Source organism: Orcinus orca, chromosome 4 (genome assembly GCF_937001465.1).
Source record: "Orcinus orca chromosome 4, mOrcOrc1.1, whole genome shotgun sequence".
NCBI classification, from domain to species: Eukaryota; Metazoa; Chordata; class Mammalia; order Artiodactyla; family Delphinidae; genus Orcinus; species Orcinus orca.
In genome coordinates, this window is record NC_064562.1 from 78,364,798 (window position 1) to 78,388,881 (window position 24,084).

The 24,084-nt window shown below is 40.0% G+C and overlaps 2 protein-coding genes across 3 annotated transcripts in view; one reads left to right on the forward strand and one right to left on the reverse strand.

The window, feature by feature from the left end:
• IGFBP7 (insulin like growth factor binding protein 7) overlaps window positions 1-18,495 on the forward strand; it is a 75,545-nt gene extending 57,050 nt beyond the window's left edge. The window contains exons 2-5 of the mRNA XM_004268245.3: window positions 7,659-7,768; window positions 16,212-16,328; window positions 17,002-17,128; window positions 18,228-18,495. Coding sequence (XP_004268293.1) covers window positions 7,659-7,768; window positions 16,212-16,328; window positions 17,002-17,128; window positions 18,228-18,247 — 374 coding nt within the window. The 3' untranslated portion in view covers window positions 18,248-18,495. The remainder of the gene's footprint in view (window positions 1-7,658; window positions 7,769-16,211; window positions 16,329-17,001; window positions 17,129-18,227) is intronic.
• The window catches only part of POLR2B (RNA polymerase II subunit B), a 46,155-nt gene continuing 40,478 nt past the window's right edge, over window positions 18,408-24,084 (reverse strand). For both annotated transcript variants that reach the window (XM_004268244.3, XM_012532490.3), the window contains 7 exons: window positions 23,757-24,007; window positions 23,587-23,676; window positions 22,899-23,006; window positions 22,046-22,159; window positions 21,481-21,641; window positions 19,160-19,355; window positions 18,408-18,658 (listed from right to left, as the gene is read on the reverse strand). In XM_004268244.3, coding sequence (XP_004268292.1) covers window positions 18,569-18,658; window positions 19,160-19,355; window positions 21,481-21,641; window positions 22,046-22,159; window positions 22,899-23,006; window positions 23,587-23,676; window positions 23,757-24,007 — 1,010 coding nt within the window. In that variant the 3' untranslated portion in view covers window positions 18,408-18,568. The remainder of the gene's footprint in view (window positions 18,659-19,159; window positions 19,356-21,480; window positions 21,642-22,045; window positions 22,160-22,898; window positions 23,007-23,586; window positions 23,677-23,756; window positions 24,008-24,084) is intronic.

Consider the following 24,084-nt stretch of genomic DNA (forward strand, 5'->3'; position numbering starts at 1 on the left):
CTCAGCCTCCTCTTACCCAGCCCACAACTTTTGACTCATTCCCTCATCCCCACATCCAGTCAGTTCCCAGGTAGTGTTGGTTCTTCCTGAATAATCTCTCAAATCTGCCTCTTTCCTTTCTGTTCCCATTGCTACCACCTTGATTTAGGCTTCTAATCCCCACCCTGTCCCAGTCCTGCTGCAAAGGCCTCCAAAGTCATCTCCTGAAATGCCACTTGAATCACATCTCTCCAACATTCAGAGACGCAGTGGACCACAAAGTGTCCCCCCTCCTCCTTCCACTGTGCTCCACACCCGAATCTCAGCTATGCTCTCCCCGAGCGGACTGGGGTGCTTGCTGTTCCACCAGCCAGCTGTTGTTTTCCTGCCTCTACACCTCTGCTCAGGCAGGTCTCTGAAGTTGAAAACCTTCCTTGAGAGAAAGTTTACTTCTGAACTTCAGGGCCTGCTCAGATACCAGCTCCTTTCGCCAGCCACCCCAGCTCCAAACGATGTCATCTCCATTCTCTGAAGAAGCAATTTGTATTAGCTCCAGTCATAAGGATTTACTTTGAAATAAAAGCAGTAACTAATACTTACTGAGTGTTTACCCCATGCCAGGTACTGTGCTAATTGCTGTATCTTATTTGATCTTTCTGAAAATCTAATGACTTAGGTATTATCCCATTTCACAGATGAATAAACTGAGAAAAGTTAAATAACTTGTTCAGTGTCACATAACTCAGAAGTGGTAGAGCAGTCTATTACCTTCCTAGCATTTTAATCTGTCTATATCTGTTCAACCTCCCCATCCCACCTCAATATATTGTATCCGAAAAAGAGGAAGCATTTCTTACATACATTTACCCCCAGCAGTGTTTGGGAGAACCCCATCATTATAAACTTTTGGGCCTTCACTCACACTAAAATGTAAATGACCAACAGGAGCAACCATAACGAGATGACTTTGCCTTAAACAAAAGCTCTGAAGTTAAATCTGGCCTATGGTGCTTAAGATTCAGTCCTTTTTTCTCCTGCCCTTACTGTCCTCAACTGATACCCGTGAGACTGCGTGCCAGATTCTCATACCTAGGGTCAGCTGCTGTATCACCGCACCTCTAGAAGTTCCCGAAATGACTTGCCTTGGCAGGTGGCTCTGCCCTTTCATTAGCCATACAGTTCCTGCTTCCCCTGATTTAATATCAGGAAGTTTCCACATCTTTCATCCCCTTCCCCCTCTTGGCCATAGTGCCTTCCTACTATTCTTTTCCCATTTTGTACTTTTGTTTGGTGCTTTTCCCTTCAACGTGTTATCGGAATCCAATCTGGGGATTTTTGCCAAGTTGTCTGAACTCTTTATCTCCATATGTGGTGTCTCACTTCGGTCTTAAACCCTCCTTTTTTGGTATGAATGCACATACTCTGTGAGCTATTTTAGGACCCCGCATCATTAAGAGACAAGATGAGTGTGGTTTGCAAATTACCGTAACTTGGAGAAGTCTTTATACTCGACTCTCTTAGCCATGTTAATAAGTACTTAGTGAGAGCTATAATGTGAATAATATAAACCAGCATATTGCAGAAACCCTGTTTTTGATGTATGGTTGATGGATGATCGTTTCCCCACAGCAGATCTACCCTTCTCATTGGAACTTTCTTAGCTAATATATATTTAAATTATTTTACATCCCAGATTGTATACAAATTGGTTGTTGAGTGGGCAGTAGCCAAGAAACCTTGTTTGTGGCAAGAGGAAGTCAAGTGGAAGATTAAAGAAAGTCGCAGTGAATAATCTTCCAGTTGATAAATAAGAAGTGACTATAGCACCACTTGGGTTAGGTACCTTGGCAAATGTGTACACTGGTATATTTTCAAGATCGTGGCTATCTTCTTAGTTCCGTATGACTAGTCATGTTATGTTCTGAATTTACTGCTGCCCTTTTTCCACTACATAGAATCTGGTCTGTCCCTCCTCCCAGTGAACACGAAGTACATCTGATTCCAGAGTTTCTGGCTCAGTTATGACTCTATCAGGACACTGGCATCTTCAATTAGCCCTGCTAAGGAAAGCGCTAGAGAATAATGACGCACTAAGCTGTGTGGCACTAACTCTGAACTCAACAAGATTTCAGAGAAGAAATAAGTGCAAACTGGAGCTGTAAAAAAAAAAAAAAAAAAAAAAGTCAAAAAGGAGATGAAACTTCAGCCTTAGAGCTCCAAATAAAAGGATAGGGCATAGATAATAGATGAGAGGAAGGAGGACATCCCAAGTAGGCAAGTGCATAAGCAAAGGTTCTAGAAGTGGTAATAAGCATGTAATGAGAGAGTGAGCATGAATGCTAGGAGCAGAGAATTTGGTAGAAATAAGAAAGAAGAGTGAATTTGTAGGGTAAACATGGGAGAGATCATGGGGAAAATGAAGGCAGCAATGAAAAAAAATGCGGTTGAATAGGATATCAACAAAGTTGAACAAAAATTGACTGTTAAGGAGAATTCGACTTTTGACCATTTCCCAGGTTCAATCGAGTATTATATTTAGCTCCAAAACATGACCTCTCCTAACATCTTCTGTGCAGCTTTTCCAGATGAAAATATTGGCTAACTAGGTAACCACTGATACCTTTCTAATAAAGCTCTGTTTTTTTCATCACTGGGAGAATGAACTTTGTTATGAGTCATGTACAGTGCATTTAGGTAGATGAGGTGGTGCATTGGACTGATTTGTAGGGAATGAGAGCTCCCAGAACCAGGCAGTGGAGCCTCAAAACTTCATGGTTGTCAAAGATGCCATATGACTGTGCTCTAGGACACATTCATGATGGGTACATTCACTTCCAGCCCAAAAAGAAAATTCTTAGACCTGCCCTGGTTTCTTCTGTATAAATGGGTAAGTGACTTGTCCAAGGTCTCTTGGCTATAAGCAGTAGACAAGGATCCAGAGCCAAGTGTTCTCTTCCCAAAAGTGCTTTGGGTATTTTTGTTTGTTTGTTTGTTTTAATGGTAACATGGTGAGGGCATCTCAGGTCATGTCTGGGGAGTGTTTTGTGCTCTGTAAGAGACTAGGAAATTGTTCACATATTTCTTTTATATTATTCCCATGCTTTTTATAGGTAACAAATTTTAACTCTGTCCTCTCCTACAATTTTATGTAAGATCAGGTTGAATCAATTTCTTGTCAAGTTCAAAATTAATTCTATTTCAGGGTCTTTTTCTCATGACATTTGTGTGTTTTGTGAGAACTGCCCTTCTTTACCTCTTCAGAATCAAATTGAAATATCACAAATTTAAATCCATTGAAAATTCTTCCTTTTCTATATCTTTAGTGATTTTTCAGACCATAGCTAATTTTAGGTTATAATTGAATAAGCAATCTGTGGTCTGTGGGTCATTTGTCTAGAATTTAATTAAGAGTGTCTGAGGGGGACGATGTAGACTTAGGTGGGCATTCCATAGGAGAATCTGACTCCTTCCAGGTAGTTTTAAGGTGACACTGGTTCCTTAAATTTAATTTTAGTTTTCTTCCAAACTTAAAACTTTCTTCTTCCTTACACAGTTTCATTCAGGACCTGGTTCTCTTTATTTCACTTTCTCTTTCTTCTCCTTCTCCTTTACTTCCTCCCTCCCTCCCTTCTTTTTCTTCCTCTTTCTCTTCAAGGATTGATTAAAAGGAAGAGACCACCTAAGTTTACCAGGCAAGACTTATAAGGGAGCGGGCTTCCCTGGTGGCGCAGTGGTTGAGTCCGCCTGCCGATGCAGGGGACACGGGCTCGTGCCCCGGTCCTGGAAGATCCCACATGCCGCAGAGCGGCTGGGCCCGTGAGCCATGGCCACTGAGCCTGCGCGTCCGGAGCCTGTGCTCCGCAACGGGAGAGGCCACAGCAGTGAGAGGCCCGCGTACCGCAAAAAAAAAAAAAAAAAAAAAAGGGGGGAGCAAGAAAACAAACTTAGAGATCTGAGAAAGATCGAATGAAATTGAATGAGAATTGAGTTGAGAAAGGTAAGAATGGAACATGGAGTAGCCTGGTTTGGGGGCATTCATGTGAAATAGAAAAATAGGGTGAGTTGGAGGTGGGGAAAGTCTTGGGATGGACTCTCCCCACATCAGCCACCAGGCATCGCTGTGACAGCTTGGTTGCTGCCTGGAGTTGTCCACAGTGGGGAAGGAGAGGAGAGAGGCAGTGGGCAGTTAATCTGTACAGGATGTCTGCTAGACAGATGTTTGTGCAGCCTGAAGTCCTTACTGGAACAAAGGCAAGGATAAATAAATAATTGAACCTATTCTGGTGTTTGTCCCTATACATTTAAATATTCTGTGACTTGTTTTAAGTGGAATCCAAACACTGTGCGTGATTTAGATGGCAATGTTGTTACCCTTGGCTTGGCCTCAAGGGCTGGTTTTGAGCTTTCTGCCCAAAAATGAGCTCAGAATGAACTAAAAAGTTATTTTATCCTTAAAAACAGAAATAATTCTGGGTCTGCTTTGGCCTTCTTGGAAAAAAGGCAATGTGGAAAGATTTAGAAATTATTTTGGTAAAGAGTCATTTTTTCAACTGCTCTCCTGAGGTAGAACAGAACCTTCAGGAATTGAATTGCATGGTACACATGCAATTTGAGGTGATTTTGGCGGTGAAATTGCTTGTCAGTGGAGTATGTGGGATGGTGGTTCTTCAGAGTGGGGACGGGGTGCAGTGCTATTGGATCTGCCATCATATCAGCCCCACATATTTTCACCATCCTTCACTTCCATACAGAACGTGTCCACTTGGTGTCTCTGTGGGTCAACATTTGTTCAGGGACATCTGAAGTAGCAAGGGGTTTTGTAAATGTTGTGCAGCAAACTGGTCCTGATGGCCCTTCCCTTTGCCTCTCCACCCCATCAACTCAACAGGGGTCCGTGAGTAATACAGATTTTTGTGGTATGCAACTCTTGTTGAATTCTAGGCATTGCCTGGTAGCAGAATTGACAAAATTATTTATGTTCTTGGGATGGTCCAAATATTGACTCAGCCCATCCACCCAAGGTTTTATATGTATTTCAAGAGTTGGGAGAGAGAAAGAGGAACTCACAGCATGATTCGTCCTAATTTGAATGCCCTGGTGATGGCTCTCAGAGTATTCCTGGGTAGGTTCAGATGTTTTTAAAGAATTTTTGCTCCTCCTGAAATGTTCTGCTTCATGGAATAAGGAGAGAATTGCAGGGAGATAAAACAGATCTGTTCTCCATTCAGTGCTTCAGTTTTATTACATTTAATTCTAAATCATACCATGTTTGTTGGTACAAGGATAGACACATAGACCAATGGAACAGAATAGCGAATCCAGAAGAAGACTCACACATATATGACCAATGGATCTACCACAAAGGCACCACTTTCAGTAGGAAAAGGATGGTCTTTTCAACAAATGATGCCAAAACAATTGGTTATCCTTTGGGGAGAGAGTGATGAACTTTGACCTCTACTTCATAGCATACACAAAAATTAATTCAAGATGGACCACAAACCTAAATGTGAAAGGTAAAACCATAAAGCTTGTAGAAGAAAACAGGAGATCTTTAGGGCCATGGGCTACGCAAAATAAATTTAACAGGACACAAAAAGCACTAATCATAAAAGAAAATTTTGATATATCAGACTATATTAAAACTATGAATATCTTAGTTTTGGACTTCCCTGGTGGCCTAGTGGTTAGGATTCCAGGCTTTCACTGTGGTGGCCCAGGTTCAATCCCTGGTCAGGGAAGATCCTGAAAGCCACGCAGTGTGGCCAAAAATAAATAAGTAAAATAAAGAATATCTTCGTTTGGGATTTCCTTGGTGGTCCAGTGGTTAAGCATCCATCTTCCAATGCAAGGGACGCCAGTTCGATCCCTGGCTGGGGAATTAAGATCCCACATGCCGTGGGGCAACTAAGCCCGCACGCTCTGGAGCCAGTGCACCACAACTAGAGAGAAGCCCGTGTGCCGCAACTAAGACCTGGCACAGCTAAATAAATAAATATAAATAAATAAATAAAATTTTAAAAAAAAAGAATATCTTAGTTTTAAAATTAGGCTGTCAGAGGAATCCATAGCGTGTCTTCAAGACGTGTGACAGAAAATTAGGCTGGAGTTCTTCCACGTGCTCTCCAGAATCTGCCCCTGGCAACGATGGATAACTCTGCTCCCTGCTCTGCCTATAGAGAGATGGCTGTGAGTTGAAATAAATGGTTTGTCACAAGGCTGAGGCACTCAGGTCTCACAGGAATCTTGCATTCCTCATGTGGTTTTGCTACGTGAGAGGCAGCTTTGTTCCCGAGCCCCTCCAATCTCTGAACACTGGTGTATTCTTCTCAGAACACTCCCTTGAGAACCCCCGAGCCTTGAGGTCATCCCACCAAGTCCGTGTGTGGGAAGGAGGACAGTCTCTTGGGGCCCTCAGAGGTGAGCCAGATCCGGTTCTGTGGTGTCCAAGCTCTTGGGGTCCCAGGGCCCTGGAGGAAGGCTGGGATGCAGTGAGGCCCAGCCCTGCCCTACCCTGCCCTTTGTGGGGCCTTGTGTTGGTGAGGACAGATGAGGAAACATCAGAGACCGAGCCAGCAACACACATAAACACAGCACCGCTGTGCTAACCACGTCCATGTTTGCCACAGAAAAGCCAAGACCCCTGGCCAAGATAGATGCTTCCTTTCAGACCTAGGGTTTAGCGGGAAGGAAACACGAAATATATTTAGAGCTTTCAAAACTTTGTTTGGCACATTCTTACAAAGGGGAAAAATAAAACTACCCTGAGGGATTTTTAAAAAATCAGCTTCTAATACTTTAGATGAGTGGGAAAAATCTTACATGCTGTTATTTCCTTTCTGTTTCAAGAAGTTAATCGTGGGCTGGAAATAGCCTGTTGCAAAAGGGGAGACTTCATGCCCTTTGAATGCTGCTTATGCCAGAAAACTTTCCAGGCCCCAAGGGGAGGTTGTCCCTTTCCCAGGACTGTGATGCAAGATGACCCTAAAGTTAGATATTTTATTCAGCTGGAAGACCCAAGGCAGTGGAGAGCTGAAATTCAGAGGGAATAATTAACTCATTCTTTGAAGAAATGGCGTCGAGCTTTGGGTTCAGGCCAGGTTCGGTTCTGGAAGTAATGTGCTGTCACCCCAGGCTCCTGGCTCTCCTTCCCTCTAATGTGGACTCTCTGAAGGCCCCTGGTGCCTGAAACCAGGCACTGCGAATTAGCAGTGGATGTGCTGAGTGTCCAGCACATTAACCAAGGAGTGGTTGTTTGTTGCCCCTTCCCCCCAGACAGAAATACTGGTATATAAAAAAGAGAAACATTAACTATTTTGGGAGTAAAGTTTCACTATATTAATTGGAAAGTCGCAGATAAGCAAAACAGCTGGTAAATTAAAACTCATTTAAGCATGATTCGTGGGAGAAGAAAATTTTGTAAGCAATATGTTTTTCTTCCTAATTGTCTTTTGACTGTCAAGATGTATGCATCACCAGAGAACAGCTTAAACTCCTGCTGGTGGCTGGGGTAAGCTAGTCTGGTCTTTGAAATTGGCTTCAGGGAATCAACAGAGGGGATAGCCTCCTAAATATAATGAGGTATTTACTTCCTAGTAATACTTAACAGATTACTAGCACACTGAGGGATGTTAAAGACTGCTTAAAAGGATGGTTTGACTTTGTGCCCTCTCTTATAGGTCCCTCCATCGTGACGCCCCCCAAGGATATCTGGAATGTCACTGGCGCCCAGGTGTACTTGAGCTGTGAGGTCATCGGAATCCCAACCCCTGTCCTCATCTGGAACAAGGTCAGTGGCCCAGATTTCAGAAGATACCCTAGATTGACCGGCTCCTCTTATGCTGCACAGGGTAGTAATAGCCTAAAGTCCTCAGCCAGTCCAGTGCCTGCGGCTCCTTAAACTCAAGGCCTTCTGACAGTCTTCCAGACACCCGTCCTGGATCTATCAAACAATTTTACTGACCTCCAGAATAGTCCCTGCCCTACTTTTGTTAGCAGTCCCTGAGCAGGGAGCCTTAGGAGCTGGAAGAACTATGATGCTAAACACCCATCCCACCCTCTGTGTGTGTGTGCATATATGAGTGTGAGCGTGTGTGTGTGTTGCAGTGTAACATTGTTACAAGTTAAGATTGTGAGCTCCTTGGGCGGGGTGGCTGGGTTGTCTCTGAGCCAGGATTTCTCAGCGTCAGCACTGTTGACATTTTGATCCAGATGGTTCTTTGTTGTGGCAGCTGCCCTGTGCACAGTAAGTAGTTTTGCAGCGTCCCTGGCTTCTACCCACCTGATGCCAGTAGCAGGTGCGCGTGTGCGCACATACACACACCACTGTGACGGTTGAAAATGTCAGCAGACATTATCAGATGTTCCCTGGGGGAAAAGCCACCCTAGATTGAAAAACAATGCTCTCTCAGTTTTTCCTCCACATGAACATGGCATAGCATTCTTGTAAAGATTACATAAAGTAACCCAGCTACATCACTTGGCCCATTGTCAGATACATAATTAGCACTCAGGAGATGTTAGCTCTTGTTCCTGAACATGTTTCCCTTTGAGGAGCGGTTATCTTGTATAGCTATCTTTATATTTGAAAGACAACATATTCTTAGTGTGTCTGTAGAAGGGAAGAGAAAACACTCGTTTGCCAGCTCAAGTAATACTTCACAGTCATACTGTACATTATTTTACATTATTGCCCTTATACCTTTTGACTTAAGTCTCACAAAAGTCTGTGGGGTAAATATCATCGAACTCATGCTAACAAAAGGGAAATCTAGTTTCCTTTAAAAGGTATGACAAGAAGCCCCTTTTCAGCTGCTTTTCTTCTCCAGCAAGCTCTAAGGTGGATGATGGGCTCTCCTGATTATCTTGTTTCCTTGGTGTCTGACCAGGGAAGCAACTTCTAGAACTCCAGGAGGGATTTTGGCTCCCATTCTCAGAACTTTTTGTGTTGCAAGTTGTAGAAACTCACTTCACACTACTTTAGGCAAAAGAGAAAAAAAAGGGGGGGGGGACGTTTCTAGCCTCAAGGGCAGCTGGATCCAGGTTCACAGTTGGGTCAGAACCCTAACTCTTGACTCTTTGCTCTCAATGTACCCTTACATCATTTTTTCCTTCTACTTCAGAAAGATTCCTCCATGCTATAGGCCATAGTGTCACTGGCAGCTCCAAGGTCACATTATAATGTTTCAAGACCCCAGAGGAGAGAAAGCGCCTCCTCTCTCTGCTGCTTTGTAGAATTCCCACTGAAGGGCTCTGACCCAGGCTGGGTCACCTGCTAACCTCCGGGTCTCCCATGTGGCCGTCTGGCAGGAGCGGTGTCAGGGGGACTCTGGAACCTCTCTGGGGCTGGGGGGTGGGCAGAGATGACACCAGCTGTGCTATTACTGCCCTTTACAGCCAGAACGTCTGTTAAAGGGAGGGATGAAATTTTACCTCCGTAAACTATATTTTTTAAAAGGGGAGGCAGGAGCAGTGAAAAGCAAAAATGCAGCCGGTGGATGTGTTCCTCCTGGCCTTCAGCAAAAGCTGCTTATGCTCCTCATTGCTTATTTGGAGGTTGCTGGTTTGATCCAGGGGGTGGAGAGGTGAGGAACAACTTTTCCAAAGGATATCCATAAAAAGCTCTGTGCAGTTCTCTAGGGATACACAATGAGAAGCCAGGGTGACCCAGGCGTCCCAGGGCATGTGACCTTCATGACCCATCTTGACAGAGAGTAATTTCTTCAGTCCTTGCTCTGCCTATCGCTCCAGCTAACGTACGCACATACCAGGGAATAAATTAACCTCAGGAATCTTTTCTTTAAACTTTAGGATCCTATGGGGGCAGATTCCATGGACTTCCCTGAGGGCTTGTCAACTGGGGGAGTTCGGGGGTGGGGTGGGAAAGGATGGAGTGGGAGTGGAGAGAGAAACAGAAAAAAGAAAATGTCTACAGACTTGCCAAAACAAACAAAAACCCAACTGCCAGGCTCTGCTGATTTTCTTCCACCTTCATAATGTACTTTGCCACATGCATGACCTAAAGCAGTGTTTTTCAAATTGCAGACCATGACCCATCAGTGAGTCTTGAATTTAATGTAGGGATCACAACAAGAATTTTCTTAAAAAATAAAATATAAAATGTCTTAGGTAAAGGTACATTTAGTAAAGATATTTCATAAAACTTTTCCTTTGTGTATTCCAGATTGCAATGCAAAATATATTTCTTACTATGGACCATGTCAAAGCACTTGGAGAGTCACTGACCTAAAGAATTAAAACAGGCCATTTGTTTTCTGCCCCACTCTCCTTGTAACCAAACTGTTAAGAATGCAGATTTATATTTAAGATCACCTGTCAAAGCCAATTTAAGCGCAGAACTGCTTTTTGGACATAAATGAATCTTAGAATCCTGACTTGTTAAACCAAGGTTCAAAGAAGGTAGCATGTCTTTCTTGCTCAAGGCTTCTTAGCAACAGCAGAACTGACAGGATAAGCCTTCTCTCCAAGACACTTCAGGCTACAGCGACAGTTCTATGGCAGCCTAGTGAGTGGTCTGTGCTATCCTGACCAGGACTTATCATGTGACCTTAACAAGTCCCATAGTTTTTTTCAGAAAACCCCTAGCCTATAAAGATTCCAAGGGAAATATTTTGAAATGGGGAAATGAACTGAAATAGCTGAATTTACCTTAACCCTGGTAAGTCAGAGGGATGCTTACAAGGAACGTGAAACACCAGAATTCCTTCCAAACATTTAGATGCTTCTGAGATTGAGGCTTTCTATTCTTTTCCTACCTGAACATTTCCTCAGATTAGGACTTTCATGACCTCTAAGAATATTCTTTTTTGAGTAAAATATATATATATATGTATGTATATATGTATATGTGTGTGATTGATTGTGGTAAAAAGGAGAAACTATCCAAAGATGTATAAAGAAAGAGGTCATAACATCCTCCCACCTCCTTCCACTCCTTGAAATAACCAATGTGAACTTCCCAGGTTTTTATCTTTCTATACCCTTATTCATGCCCAAATGTATACAAACACATATTCCCAGTGTGCGGGGTGAGGTGGGGATGTAGCGTGCAAGTACTCTGAAATTGCGTTTCTCAAGAAATATTTCATGGGCATCCCTCCAGGTCTGCTTCTCAAGAACTACATAATATTCCAAGTGTGGATATACCATAATAAACACAGTTTCTGTGTTTCCAACTTTTCATCACCTTAGATAATGCTGCCTTAAATATCTGAGTATACATATCCTACATGCAACCACCTTTTTTTTCCCCTATAGGATAGATTCCCCCAAAAGATACATGACTAAGTCAAAAGATTTAATTTTAGTCTTAATAGACATTGTCAGATTACTTTTTTTTTTAAATTCTTTACCACTTCATTTAATAATTATGAAAATGTTAAAAAATCTGACAAGTTGGAGGCAGTGTACCTCTTAGAGCACTCCTTAGTACCCTCAATACAGTAAACATTTATTTCTTATCTACAGTGTGTTATGCACTCTGCTAATCTCATTTGTTCCTGTTTTCAAGGAATTCTGTCTGGTTTCTTTTCTTTTTTAATTGAACTATAGTTGATTTATAATGTATTAATTTCTGCTATGCAGCAAAGTGATTCAGTTATATGTCTGAGTATAGCCCACATCTGCTAATCCCAACCTCCCACTCCATCCCTCCACCAACCCCCTCCCCCTTGGCAACCACAAGTCTGTCTTCTATGTCCGTGAGTCTGTTCCTGTTTTGTAGATAGGTTCATTTGTGTCACATTTTAGATTCCACATATAAGTGATATTATATGGTGTTTGTCTTCTCTTTCTGACTTACTTCACTTCACTTAGTATGATAATCTCTAGATCCGTGTTGCTGCAAATGGCATTGTTTTGTTCTTTTTATGGCTGAGTAGTATTCCATTGTATGTATGAACCAGATCTACTGTTTCCATTCATCTGTTGATGGACATTTAGGTTGTTTCCATGTCTTGACTATTGTGAATAGTGCTGCTGTGAACACAGGGGTGCACGTATCTTTGAATTAGTTTTCTCTGGCTATATGCCCAGTAGTGGGACTGCTGGATCATATGGTAATTCTATTTTTAGTTTTTTAAGGAACCTCCATACTGTTTTCCATAGTGGCTGTATCAATTTACATTCCCACCAACAGTGTAGGAGGATTCCCTTTTCTCCACACCCTCTCCAGCATGTTATTTGTAGACTTTTTAATGATGGCCATTCTGACTGGTGTGAGGTGGCACCTCATTGTAGTTTTGATTTGCATTTCTCTAATAATTAGCAACGTTGAGCATCTTTTCATGTGCTTATTGGCCATTTGTATTTCTTCTTCAGAGAAATATTTATTTAGGACTTCTGACCATTTTTCCATTGAGTCATTTTTTTTGTTGCTGGGTTGTATGAGGTGTTTGTGTATTTTGGAAATTAAGCCCTTGTGGGTCACATTGTTTGCAAATATTTTCTTCCATTCTGTAGGGTGTCTTTTCAGGTTTTGTATAGTTTCCCTTGCTGTGCAAAAGCCTGTAAGTTTGATTAGGTCCCATTTGTTTATTTTTATTTCTATTGCCTTGGGAGACTGACCTAAGAAAACGATTGGTACGATTTATGTCAGAGAATGCTTTGCCTACGATCTCTTCTAGGAGTTTTATGGTTTGTTTTATGCTTAAGTCTTTAAGCCATTTTGAGTTTATTTTCGTGTATGGTGAGAGGGTGTGTTCTAACTTCATTGATTTACATGTGGCTGTCCAATTTTCCCAACACCACTTGCTGAAGAGACTGTCTTTTTCCCATTGTATATTCTTGCCTTTGTTGAAAATTGACCATAGGCGTTTGGGTCTATTTCTGGGCTCTCTATTCTGTTCCACTGATCCATATGTCTCTTTTCATGCCAGTACCATGCTGTTTTGATTACTATAGCTTTGCAGTATTGTCTGAAGTCTGGGAGGGTTATGCCTCCTGTTTTGTTCTTTTTCTTCAGGATTGCTTTGGCAATTCTGGGTCTTTTATGGTTCCATATAGACCTGAGGATTATTTTTTCTAGTTCTGTGAAAAATGTCATGGGTAATTTGATAGGGACCCCATTAAATCTGCAGATTGCTTTGGGTCATATGGCCATTTTAGCAGTATTAATTCTTCCAATCCAAGAGCATGGGATATCTTTCCATTTCTTTGAATCATCTTCAGTTTCCTTTATTAATGGTTTATAGTTCTCAGCATATGTCTTCCACCTTCCTGGTCAGGTTTATGTCTAAATATTTTATTTTTGGGCGTGCAATTTTGAAAGGTATTTTTTTTTTACATTCCCTTTCTTATACTTGTTAGTGTAAAGAAATGCAACTGACTTCTGTATGGTATTCTTGTACCCTGCTGTCTTGCTGAATTCGTTTATCAGTTCTAGTAGTTTTTGTGTGGACAGTTAGGGTTTTCTATACACAGAATCATGTCATCTGAGTATAATGGCAGTTTTACCTCTTCCCTTTCAATTTGGATACCTTTTATTTCTTTTTCCTGTCTGATTGCTGTGGTGTCAGATCATTTTCTAAATGGATTGTAGCAGTTCACACTCTCCCCAGCAATGTTTGGATGTCATTTCCCTGCATCCTCACCAGCACTGAATATTACCACTCTTTTTAGTTTTTGTTAATGATGGGTACAAGTATCATCTCATTAATGCTTTAATTTCCTTGACTACATTCAGAATATTTTTATATTTGAATTTTCTTTTATATGAATTACCTGTTCATAGCCTTAGTCATTTTTCTATTCGGTTGATTCTTGTTATTATCAGTTTGTGGCTTTTTGTACATTAGAGATACTGACCCTTGATCATGTATTACAAATATTTCTTCCTAGCCAACCATTCTTTTATTTGTTTACAGTGGCTGAGGAGCTTAAAATTTTAACAGTCGTGTATTCTATTTCATCATAGAATTCTGAAATTTCACCAAAAAGGCACAGCAAATATGTTCTAAGCTGCATAAATGATCCCTGCAATTCAATGAATGCTTGAGGTTTATCAGCAATCAGACTAATGCATCCTATTTCTGTAGTCATTGGCACCTTTTTCTTAGTTATTGCTTGTTGCAGCTAAAACACAACCACAGAGGGCTGAGGTGAATTCCTGGGTCTCCCTCTGATTCTTCACCTAGTTGAGGCTCTATGGTGAGCAGTGACTTCTAGGCAGTTTTTTCCACCCTACAAACTTCCAGCCCATTGCACATCTGTAGAATTGTATTAGAAATCACTTTTCTCAGCTCAGCCTGCATCTTTTTTCCTCAAACCAAAAATGTATTTATCAACCAACTCCCCTTACATAAGTAAGGCAGTAGTTTGCCATATAAAAATTTGCCACGTAAAAATTCTTTGCACTTCTGTATGTTTTCTACATGATATAAAACTTTTTACAACATGTTAATTAAGATATGAGTTCTGTTGAATATAAGCATTCATTTTCCAATCAAATACTTAACAAGAACAGTTTCTTGGCACACAGTGGGTTGGGTTAATTGGTACAGAATGCTCTTTACTGAGAGCTACATGAGCTGAGGAGCAACAGCTCAGTTGCTAAGATTCACTATTTCAACACGGTAGTGTTTTTCTGCTTTGGTCACATACAAAACCCTTGAAGAATTCTGAAATTCAATATATAAAGACCAGAGATATATTACTTTAGCCACTGAATCAAATTAATACTTAAAACCATTATTTAAAAAAAAGAGAGAAATACCAAAACCATTATTTAAAACCGTTTTTAAATAAATGTTTCAAGATCTGCACTAGTATAAACCATTTCTTCCAGTTTGCAACTTGGAAACTGAAGGAAAAAGATGCCTATTGAGTTTATCTGTTTTGTCTTTATAACATTCATATGAGAAAAACACTGAGATACCTGGTTTTCTCTAATAGTGGCAATATGGGGAAGTGTCAGGGAAAAAAAGAAAAGCAAACAGGCGAAAACCAGGCATTCCAAATAAGTAATGCTAGGTATTTTTTATAGAGTAGGAGTTGGCCTAGATTCCACATGGTTTGCCGAGTGCCAATCCTGGTGTCATGAAGCAGAAAAAATAAAGGGTGGGTTTGATGCTGAGACAACAGCTTAGTAGCAGCATGTGGTGGCAGTGGGCTCACAAGTAGGAGAAGCAACTCTGATGTAAAGTGTCAAAAAAAAAAAAATTAGATACTATGATCTAACTCAAGATTTGCTTAATTATAAAAGAAAATGAAAACTACCTATTTGAGACTGTAAATCCTTTTTTCTAATTACAAAGGTAATATCAATAAACATCAACCTAACTCTTGAAGGCTGGGATGGAATAAACAAACATTGCTTCATGTATTCTTCGATATATATTTTTAAACCGATCATTATCACAAGCCTTAAAATATTTATACTGTGACTCAGCAATTCCACTTCTAGAAATTTATGCTAAATGTATATGTATGGAGGGGTTACAGGTAAATTTTATTCTTCTGTGAATTTTTATACATTTTCCAAAGTTTACATAATGAACACAGTTTACCTTTTTAAATGAGGGGGGGAAGTAGGACAGTATTCTCTAGTGGCCTCAAGCCAAGGAAACCCAGTTTCTTCTTTCTTCATCTTTCTGAATCTCATCATGACATGCACAGGGATAGCAAGTTTTGTCTAAGAGAACAACGACAGCAGCTCGTACTGGACAGGCGTTTTTGTTCTCAGGTCTTTAGTAAATCATGTGATGAACCCTTAGCCCTCAGAATAAAGTAATGGTATTGGCTTTGGACTCAACCTGCTATTTTCCATTGATGAGGCTGTTGCAGGAAGAGTCCCAAGAGTTGAGCTCTTACACAAGGTCCCAAGTATCAAACCTAGGACTCGGTGACAGTTTATCAAAATGGCATATGGCAAACAAGACCCAACATCGAGAAGCAGAATTTACAAGGGCATGCGTTAATGATGGTAGCCAGTGGCAGGAAAGTGTGAGTCTGTAGTCCCCAAACATGCAGAAAAATACATTAATTCAAAATATACAAGCTTAGAGAGAAACTGACAGGAAGAAGTAAAAAAAAGAATGTATATTTTACATAAGTATTCAGGAAAGGGTAATATGGAAATTGCTGGGTTTAATCCAGTTAGAAACTCTGATGCATACCCTGTGCAATTCTAGGAATGTTGACCACTTCCAAGCTGATGATCCAGTGCAGAGAACTCAGACTATATCCCCCACCCCCGCCTTTTTTTTTTTTTGCAGGTTAAAAGGGGTCATTATGGAGTTCAAAGAACAGAACTCTTGCCTGGCGACCGAGACAACCTGGCCATTCAGACCCGGGGTGGCCCAGAAAAGCATGAAGTAACTGGCTGGGTGCTGGTGAGTACCAAGAGCTAGCAAGGATTTCACTCTTAGGAATAGACAGAGCAAACCAAAGGTGCCTGATGTACTACCAGGCTCAAAGTATTCGTCTGCCCTTCCACATCTCTTTAGAACAGCCTTACCACGAGCTGCTGTTTCTCTTTCAAAGGAAACTTAAAAAAAAAAACAAAAAAAAAACAGCTGGGGTTTATTAGGATGTTTTGGAAATCACCAAAAAATAAGTGAGAACCAACTTTTTTTTTCCCCTAAGAGTTCAAAGCAAAATCCTCAAAGGGAACTAATGACCCAAGCATTATTTTAATCAATTATTGATTATTTTACTTGACCTCTGATAGCCATGGACACACATGGATAGTACTTAGATCACATACCCTACACCAACATCTCCCTCAAATGAGGATATGTGCACCTATCCTGTTTTTAACCTATGCAACGTGACCTGAAGTTGTCCATGACAGCTTTACCTCGTAGTAGGAATCCTCCTGGCAGACCAAATACGATAGCTATATAATTACTCCTAACACAAGACTTGCACTGTTTCTAGCAGTAGAAATACTTTGCTATGAAACGCCTGGTCATGTTAGGAAACTTATGAAATAATGACCTAAATGAAGTCACAAGAAAAAAGTTCACTGCCATAGAGAAACTAAAGATCCTTTTTCTTTCACAGGTATCTCCTCTTAGTAAGGAAGATGCCGGAGAATATGAGTGCCACGCATCCAATTCCCAAGGACAGGCTTCGGCATCAGCAAAAATTACAGTGGTTGATGCCTTACATGAAATACCAGTGAAAAAAGGTAGGTAATAAATCTCATAACCATTTAAAAATGACTAGTGCTTTTGTTTAATAAAGGACAGAACCAAGTATGAAAGTATCAGACATAGCTCTTAATGAAATTCTGTGATGTTAGGAATCCACAAGGGAAGGACATTAAGTATGTAATCAAAATGTAGAGTGCATGGCTCCAAAAGAACATTCAGTGGTTGATGGAATGCTATTATTATGACTCAGATGCTTTCACTTTATCTTACACATAAGAGTCAAACCTGATTGGAATGGTTTATATTTCCCATAACTTTCTATCTATCTTCACAGCATTTTCCTTGGTGTTGTGACTATTATATTAAATTCCCATTTAAAAGGAAATGATTGTAGACAATTCTGGTCCTTCACTTTGAGCTTTTATAAGAAAAAACCCAGAAAGAGTATATTGGCAAGTACTCAATTCTGTTCTGCCTCTATCCACTTCACTGTCAAAAGCTTCCTCTTAAGCATCCATCCTGGCGGTATGAGAGTAATGCTACTTTACATTTATATAGTTCTATTAGACTGATGTCTGACTTGGTTTTTCCTTAAGCCAAAAATAACGAAATTTACTGTCAGCATTTGTCAAAACCATTCCACTGTGTGGATCACTCAGCTGCGGTAAGAAAGGAAGAAATATCAAGTAAAGATGTGTTTGGTCAGATTCTCTTCAGCCAAGATGTGTAAAGTCAAGTGATGAAACAGAGCAGTAGCTAAGAGTCATGTGTTTGAGTCTCAGCTCTGCCAGTAATTATTCCATTTTAAATTCTGAATGAGAACTGGATGACAAAGGAAAGTTCCTTGGCCTCTCTGGATCTCACCTTGCTCATCTGTGAAACATGCTTCTCCCAGTTCTATAGTAAGGTCTGTCACTTACAGATAGACAAGTACAACCAAATCACCTTCCACATCTAAAACCATATGGCTCAAATTCCAAAAAGCACTCCCACCATATCATTTATAGTTACTCACACATCCTTTATCCCCACATTTTAACATCTTCAGTTATTTGGAAACAAACACTACCTCAAAATTAGAAAGTCAACCATGTCCATATATGTAACTTATTTTTATCTTTTCTTTTTAAACAGGTGAAGGTGCTGAGCTGTAAACCTGCAGAATATATTAATCTGCATAGCTAAAAGTAGTCATGGGTAACTACAACCCCTGTTCTTGCCTAATAACCAGTTTCTTTTCATCCAGTCCACTAACACTTTAGTTATATTCACTGGTTTTACACCATGAAATACAAAATAAAGATAACACATCAAGACTGTCTACAAAAATTTGTCTATTTACAGAAGAAAAGCATGCATATCATTAAACAAAACAAATAAAATGCTTTTTCTCCTAGTGCAAGTACATTTTTGTTGTTTTAAAAATTTTTTAAAAGCTATATCATAGAAACAAGACACAAAGATTTTTAAAAGAGCTAAACACTCATCATTCGAGGTGCAATACTCATAGACATGAGTTCCTGAAACAACAGTTTGCATGCATAAGGCATTCGCACCAAAGAGATCTGGGGGAGAGAAAAAAAAAGGTAATTAGCAAAGCTGTATTGAAGGGACCCCACTTCCCTACCCCAGAAAAAGCTAAAGACTTGGTACTGGAGGTGATGAACAAATGAGGCTGATAACACTCATCCTACCTTGGCCTTTGGTGGCTCTTCTCCTAAAAGGCTTTGGTATTCTGCCCTTTCTGCCAGATATAATTTATATTCACCCTTCTCAATCAAAAGGTTTAACAAAACTCATTGTTTAAAATTCCTTGTACAAGGTCTTATTATTTCCAAAAGATGAACAGCTTAGCTTAGAGAAATTACCACACTGAAACTTAATTAGTTTTTAGAAAAACAGAATTGTTACCTTTTTCCTCATTTAAAACTAGGAATCTTATAGAAGCATGCTATCAAAATTGTGAAAATGCCAATCTGTTCCACCACACTAAATCTGCCTGGATGATTAGGCCAACGTGGTTATATCCTGAACAGATATCAACTGTCAGTAAGGTATGTACATACCTGGGTTTTATTTCGGCAGCCCCTGCATTCATACGTATGGGTCCTGGTGTTAGCGATCGCCATTATTCCACAAAGATTGCAAACATGAACCTGATATGGATCTGATGCCTCAAACAGTCTTTCCCTTAAAAACTGGGCTGCTCCGTGGGCAATCTGACAATCTCGTTCCATTTCTCCAAAACGCAGGCCACCATCACTGTCATGGAAAAAACAACAGACTATTTTGTACTGATTTTCTATTATCATAAAGAATATTAGAAAGAAAGAGAACTAGACTCCGATTTTTCTACTCTTGCATTCTCTCTACATGGTGGGGAGGGTGAGAAGTCTACCAACTATTTGGTGTGCATTACAAGGTCCCCAGAGTAAACACATAAGATTCTCAAGAGTCTCAAGTATAGCATATACTTTTCCAAATAAAATACAATGAAGTACAAAATAAAATCTCATCAGACTATTTAACTTACTAGAATTCACCTCTATACTAAAAAATGAATAATAAAAAAGTCAATCTAAATAAAGCAGCTTCTCCATGAATGAGACTCCCAGGCAATCAAACCTAAAATGATAAATGCATGTTGGCAAAAGTGATGGAAAGAACAGGTGACTAATCACAGGTTTCCCCAGCATGTAAATGAAATGCATTGTTCTGATGGCCAGGCAAGTGGATGATGGCTTCCTTAACATTCTTAGTGTACAAAATACATAAGATCAATGAGCTTCTAATGATATTACCAAAAACAAAACATTTGGTCAGCTTTGGAGGATTCTAGGCAACCACCGCGTCATTTTGAAAATTGGTAAATAAAAGGAAAGAATTAAGTATTTATTTTGCCTTTTAGTATATGAACCATGTCACCAGGTTAGCAGCTGAGGAAACAACATTTCTATGAAAGTATTCCAGCTAATAAATGAAGAAATGATAAATTAGAATCTCATCAGTTTGCAAACCTTTAAATAATTAAAGGGTTTTTTTTGTTTTTTGTTTTGCAGTACGCGGGCCTCTCACTGTTGTGGCCTCTCCCGTTGCAGAGCACAGGCTCTGGATGCGCAGGCTCAGCGGCCATGGCTCACGGGCCCAGCCGCTCCGCGGCATGTGGGATCTTCCCGGACCGGGGCACGAACCCGTGTCCCCTGCATCGGCAGGCGGACTCTCAACCACTGCGCCACCAGGGAAGCCCAATAATTAAAGGTTTTACGTAATGATCATTAATAGCTGCTAAAGTCATAAAAGAGACAACCAGATATTGAAAGTATACAGCACTGCCTTTGAAGTATTACTGTGAAAGAACACAAACCCTTCACCTCATCAGGCTCTCGATCCGATTAGCTATTTACAAGAAAAATAGGAACACAGAGCCCAGGAATGCAATCAACAAAAATCCAGACTGTGAGAGGGAATTCCTTGGCAGTCCAGTGGTTAGGACTCAGCGCTTTCACTGCTGAGTGAAAATATTTTCCAAATGACCAAATATGATACTATAAAATTACATAAGTATAAAAGATACAAAGTGTAAGCCCAATGGATTTTAATATAATAAACATAAAAGATTCACTTAAGTGGTTTCAAATTCTACATCACAAGTAACCTTTAAGAAAGGACAACTTGGACTTCCCTGGTGGCACAGTAGTTAAGAATCCACCTACCAATGCAGGGGACACGAGTTCAAACCCTGGTCTGGGAAGATCCCACATGCCACGGACCAACTAAACCTGTGTGCCACAACTACTGAGCTCGCTTGCCTAGAGCCCGTGCTACACAATAAAGAGAAGCCACTGCAATGAGAAGCCCGCGCACCACAACAAAGAGTAGCCCCCGCTCGGAGCAACTAGAGAAAGCCTGCACGAAGCAACGAAGACCCAACGCAGCCAAAAATAAATAAATTTATTTTTAAAAAAAGGACAACTTGTTTTGGTGTAGCATCAAAAAAAAAAAATCCACAATCACCTGAAAATTATTAAAATATTCTTCCCTTTCCAACCACAAATCTGTGTGAGGTCAGATTTTCCTCATATAGCAATACTTAATTATAAAAAATAAAATCCTGCAATGAGATGAATGCAGAAGCAGACACAATAATCCAGCTGTCTTCTCACAAACCAGTTCATTTAAAAAGATTTGCAAAAAGGTAAACCAATGTCACTCATCACTGAATTTACTTGGAAAATATTTAAACTAAGGAGCCTGCCTACTGCAGCTAAGACCCAGTGCAACAACAAAAAAAGATACAACTCCCAGACAAAAGCCTTTGGGGTCCTGGAATCAAGAAATTTGAGAACCATTCCTTTATATAACAATGATGATGATGCAGCTCTCTTACCGAGATCTACCCTCCATGGGCTGCCTATTAAGGATCTGAATAGGTCCCCGAGCACGAGAATGAATCTTATCATCCACCATGTGTTTCAAACGCTGGTAGTAAGTGGGGCCAATAAAAATTTGTGATGTGATTTTTCGACCAGTGAATCCATTGTATAGGACCTGAAACAGACAGATTTTGAAGCACAGACTTATAAGTATTAAACAAGCTCAAAGAATATATGTGCATATACTGTATAATTCCTTTTCTATAAAAATCAAAACAGAAAACTATAGTGTAAAGAGAGTAGACACCGGGGGTGGGGGGGTATGATGGTAGTGACTGGAAGGGGACACAAGGGGGGCATCTAGACATAAAAGGGTTCTGGTAATTTTCAAGATCTGGGTGCCAGTCACACAGCTGTGTTCACTTTGTGAAAATTCATCAACCTGTAAATTTACGGTTTTGTATGTAATTTGAAGTATGTGGTATACTTTAATGAAAAATTTAATTTTTTGAAAAATGAAATCACACACATACAAAAAAGAATACTCATAACAAATTACCAATGTAAGAGCAAACATACCTCATTTCCTCTGAGATGGTAGCCATAATCAGATAAAAGATTAGAAATCTTCTGTACATTAACAGCATCATTGAATGGAGTGGCATCACCAATTTCACCCTTGTTAGCTGATACCTTTAAAAAGAAAAGTCATCTCTAAAAGCCTGCTTCCTTCTGTCACCCTTTAGAAGTCTATGTCAATACAAATATATTAAAAAAAAAAAAATCCTTTCTGGAAAGGAAGATTTTGAACTTAAGATTAAGGATTAACTTAAATATCTATGTTATGGAAAGCTGTAATATAGTAAGGTTCATTTTATTAGCATTTTACATAAAATATAACAAACTAATTTACCTAAAAAATAAAAGCAACTCTATTATAAGCCTTCAAGTAGGAAACTCTGTGAGGCCAGACACAAAAAGAATGAGACTCCCAAGTACTTCCTACGACTCAAGGAAAATGACATTTTAATGCCCTAAAACCAAGCCATCCATGTGTTAAGCTGTAGCCTCTCTGCCTTAATAAGATACTCAAAAATAGAAAAACCTCCACTGAAAGATGCATGCATAGCTAATAGTATAGCTATAAAACCATTAGGTTCACACTGAACTAACCACCATTTATAGAAAAGAACCAGTCAAAAGAATAACCATATATACAAGTAAAGACTGGATATAGTAAATTTTGCAAAACTTCTCAGTCATAACTTTGCAAAGTTTGGCAAAAAAGACATAATCAAACCAATTTAAAAGCAGGAAAGTTAAGTGTCATATTGGCTTTTTCCAAAGTACCCTGGCTCAAATGAAAGAAATGACCTAACATTTCAGAAGAAACATCAATTTGGAACCTATATTTTTAAAGAAAATCTCTTACCTTCCCTTGAAGACATTCGATCAAGTGACCAATAGTCATACGAGAGGGAATGGCATGGGGATTTATGATGATATCGGGGGTGATACCTTCGCAGGTGAAAGGCATATCCTATAAAGGAATATTTTTAAAGACACTTAAAAAAACTTAAATCTCTTAGCTAGAGAACTAGAACTAGCTCCCGCTCATCGAAACTTTTCTATGTCCTAAATTCTGTTCAACGTAGTGTGTTCACCTACTTATTCAACACTAAAATTAGGGCTTCCCTGGTGGCGCAGTGGTTAAGAATCCGCCTGTCAATGCAGGGGACACGGGTTCGAGCCCTGGTCCGGGAAGATCCCACATGCCGTGGAGCAACTAAGCCCATGCACCACAACTACTGAGCCTGCACTCTAGAGCCCATGAGCCACAATTACTGAGCCCACGAGCCACAACTACTGCAGCCTGCGTGCCTAGAGCCCATGCACCACAACGAAGAGCAGCCCCCGCTCACCACAACTAGAGAAAGCCCACACACAGCAACGAAGACCCAATGCAGCCATAAATAAATAAATAAAATCTAAAAAAAAAAAAAAAACACTAAAATTAAAAGTCAAGCCTTTACTGCCTCTGGGCTCTCAAGTTAAAGAACATTTTGATTTAATAAAATGTTCAACAAAACTTTGGGTTAGAGGTGATAAAAGATACCTACCTCTTGTCTATACTGAATACCACAAGTACCCTTTTGACCATGTCGACTAGCAAATTTGTCTCCAATCTGTGGAATTCTAACAGAGCGTACCTGAATTCACACAAAAATAGGTTAGTTAAGTCATTCTGATTTACTTTCTATAAATAGCAACATGACAAAGCTATACTCACCCTTATTTTACAAAATTTATATCCTTCTTGGTTGAGAGTTACCATAACCTGATCCACAATGCCCGTCTCACTAGTCCTGAGAAAAGTGCTACAGTCTCTCTTAGTATAGCGTCTATTAGTGCCCTCCAATTCATCTTCATTTTCAGGCAACGTGACTGTTTTGCCTATAATAACATCATCTCCTGATACACGAACCCCAGGAGCTATCAAACCATCATCATCCAGCTTGTCATAAATAGCATGCCTCATACCTGAGAAGAAAGAGACAGAATTTTCTGAAATGGTAATACCATAAAGAAAAGTATTTAAAATGTCCCATAATCCCCCT